Consider the following 1,750-nt stretch of genomic DNA (forward strand, 5'->3'; position numbering starts at 1 on the left):
AATATAAAGTTCTTCCATTCGTCGGTCAATGATGTTTGTTGTCACCAGCAGGGCCGTCTAACAGCACGTGTAAGTGGAACGGTCGAACAGGGTTCGAGTAAAAAATAAAAAAAATATTTAAGAATTTTTGTAAATAAATATATAAGTTATGATATAAAACTTTAAACTTTAAATATATACTAAATTTAGAGTTTATAATTTCAAAAAAAGTCAAATATATATAAATAAAGCTATATTTTTTTTTAAAACTACTCCATCACATTGTTAAATATATAATTAATATCTTTTTTGAACAGGGTCCGTAAATAATTAGAGACGGCCCTGGTTGTCACATTCACAAAATCATAACGAATCCACAAAGTGAATATTTTAAAATCATTTCCTCTCGTAACATGTCTAAAGCTCGACATATATAAATAACGTCACACACCTTCTTGTTCAATACAAACCATCCATTATAAAAAAATAATAACACAACATGACTAAGCTCATTTTATTCCTCGCCGTGCAAATCTCCCTCCTCATCGCCATTTCTTCCGCCGGAGATGACGGTGAACACTTTGCAAGAACCATAGACCGTAAACTTCTCGGTCTCCACAAGAAAGAGAAACTAACACATTTCAAAGTGTATTGGCACGACATCTTAAGCGGTCCAAACCCAAGCTCCATCAGAATCCAGCCACCGGTTGCAAACTCTACCACCTACTTTGGAGGAATCACTATGATCGACAACGCCTTGACGTCCAAAGTTGAGATGAACTCAACATTAATAGGCCAGGCACAAGGGTTTTACGCCGGTGCGGCTCAAAAGGAGTTGGGTTTTTTCATGGCGATGAACTTTGCTTTCAAGACAGGGAAGTATAATGGAAGTACCATCACGATTCTTGGTAGGAACACGGCGATGTCCGAGGTGAGAGAGATGCCGATCATCGGAGGAAGTGGGCTTTTCCGGTTTGCTAGAGGCTACGTTGAGGCTCGAACAAAATGGCTTAATTTCCAGAACGGTGATGCTACTGTTGAGTACAGTTGTTATGTTTTGCATTATTGATGCTAATCATGTCTTTGTCCTATTTTACATTTTTAGTTTGATGACGTAACAGTTATGATTTTCTTGTTGCATTTGGCTTATGGTTTGTGGCTTACTAGTGCACCTGTCTCTCATTAAAAAATCTTTAATTACAATAATATTTTTTTGTAAAAGGAAAAAGACCGTAGAAAAAAGGAGAAGAGTCTCTCCCATATATAATTCTCTACGTATTTTAAGATACTCTCTTGCTATATATCCTTTGATTGATATATTTACTTTTAGATATTAAAATTAAATTAGATAGATAAATTTGAAGAGACTCATTTTGAAAAACTCTCGGCTAATGATGCTTTTACAATTTAATGATACATTAATATTTGTTTTATCACAAGGAATTTTTTCTAGTTGTTATAAAGAATCTCTCACAATGAGTTTTTGAAGAAAACAGAAATGAGGATCTAAGACTCATATGATTAAGATCAGACATTGGCATGAACACTACAATCTTGCCAGCAAAATGACCCTGACACACTCAATTGTTGATAACCCTATATATTACGCCAGAAAGATTACTCGAAACCTCTTAAGCATATAGTTTTGAGGATGGACCAAGACCTTTCGGGCCAAATAAGAGTCTTTGAAAAAGAAACGATACAACCAGAGTTTTGTTCTCTCATGTTTTTTATACTCCTGGTGAAACTTGTTGAAAGATGAAAGACTTGT

General features: G+C 35.0%; 1 protein-coding gene across 1 annotated transcript; it reads left to right on the forward strand.

Moving 5' to 3' along the window:
- The first annotated feature begins 387 nt into the window (after window positions 1-387).
- On the forward strand, window positions 388-1,263 carry LOC106375402 (dirigent protein 20-like). The gene has a single exon (XM_013815298.3). It carries the CDS (start codon window positions 479-481, stop codon window positions 1,046-1,048), a length of 570 nt encoding a protein of 189 aa, XP_013670752.1. The 5' UTR covers window positions 388-478; the 3' UTR covers window positions 1,049-1,263.
- Window positions 1,264-1,750: the final 487 nt, after the last annotated feature.

The sequence above is a fragment of the Brassica napus genome, chromosome A8 (assembly GCF_020379485.1).
Source record: "Brassica napus cultivar Da-Ae chromosome A8, Da-Ae, whole genome shotgun sequence".
NCBI lineage: Eukaryota > Viridiplantae > Streptophyta > Magnoliopsida > Brassicales > Brassicaceae > Brassica > Brassica napus.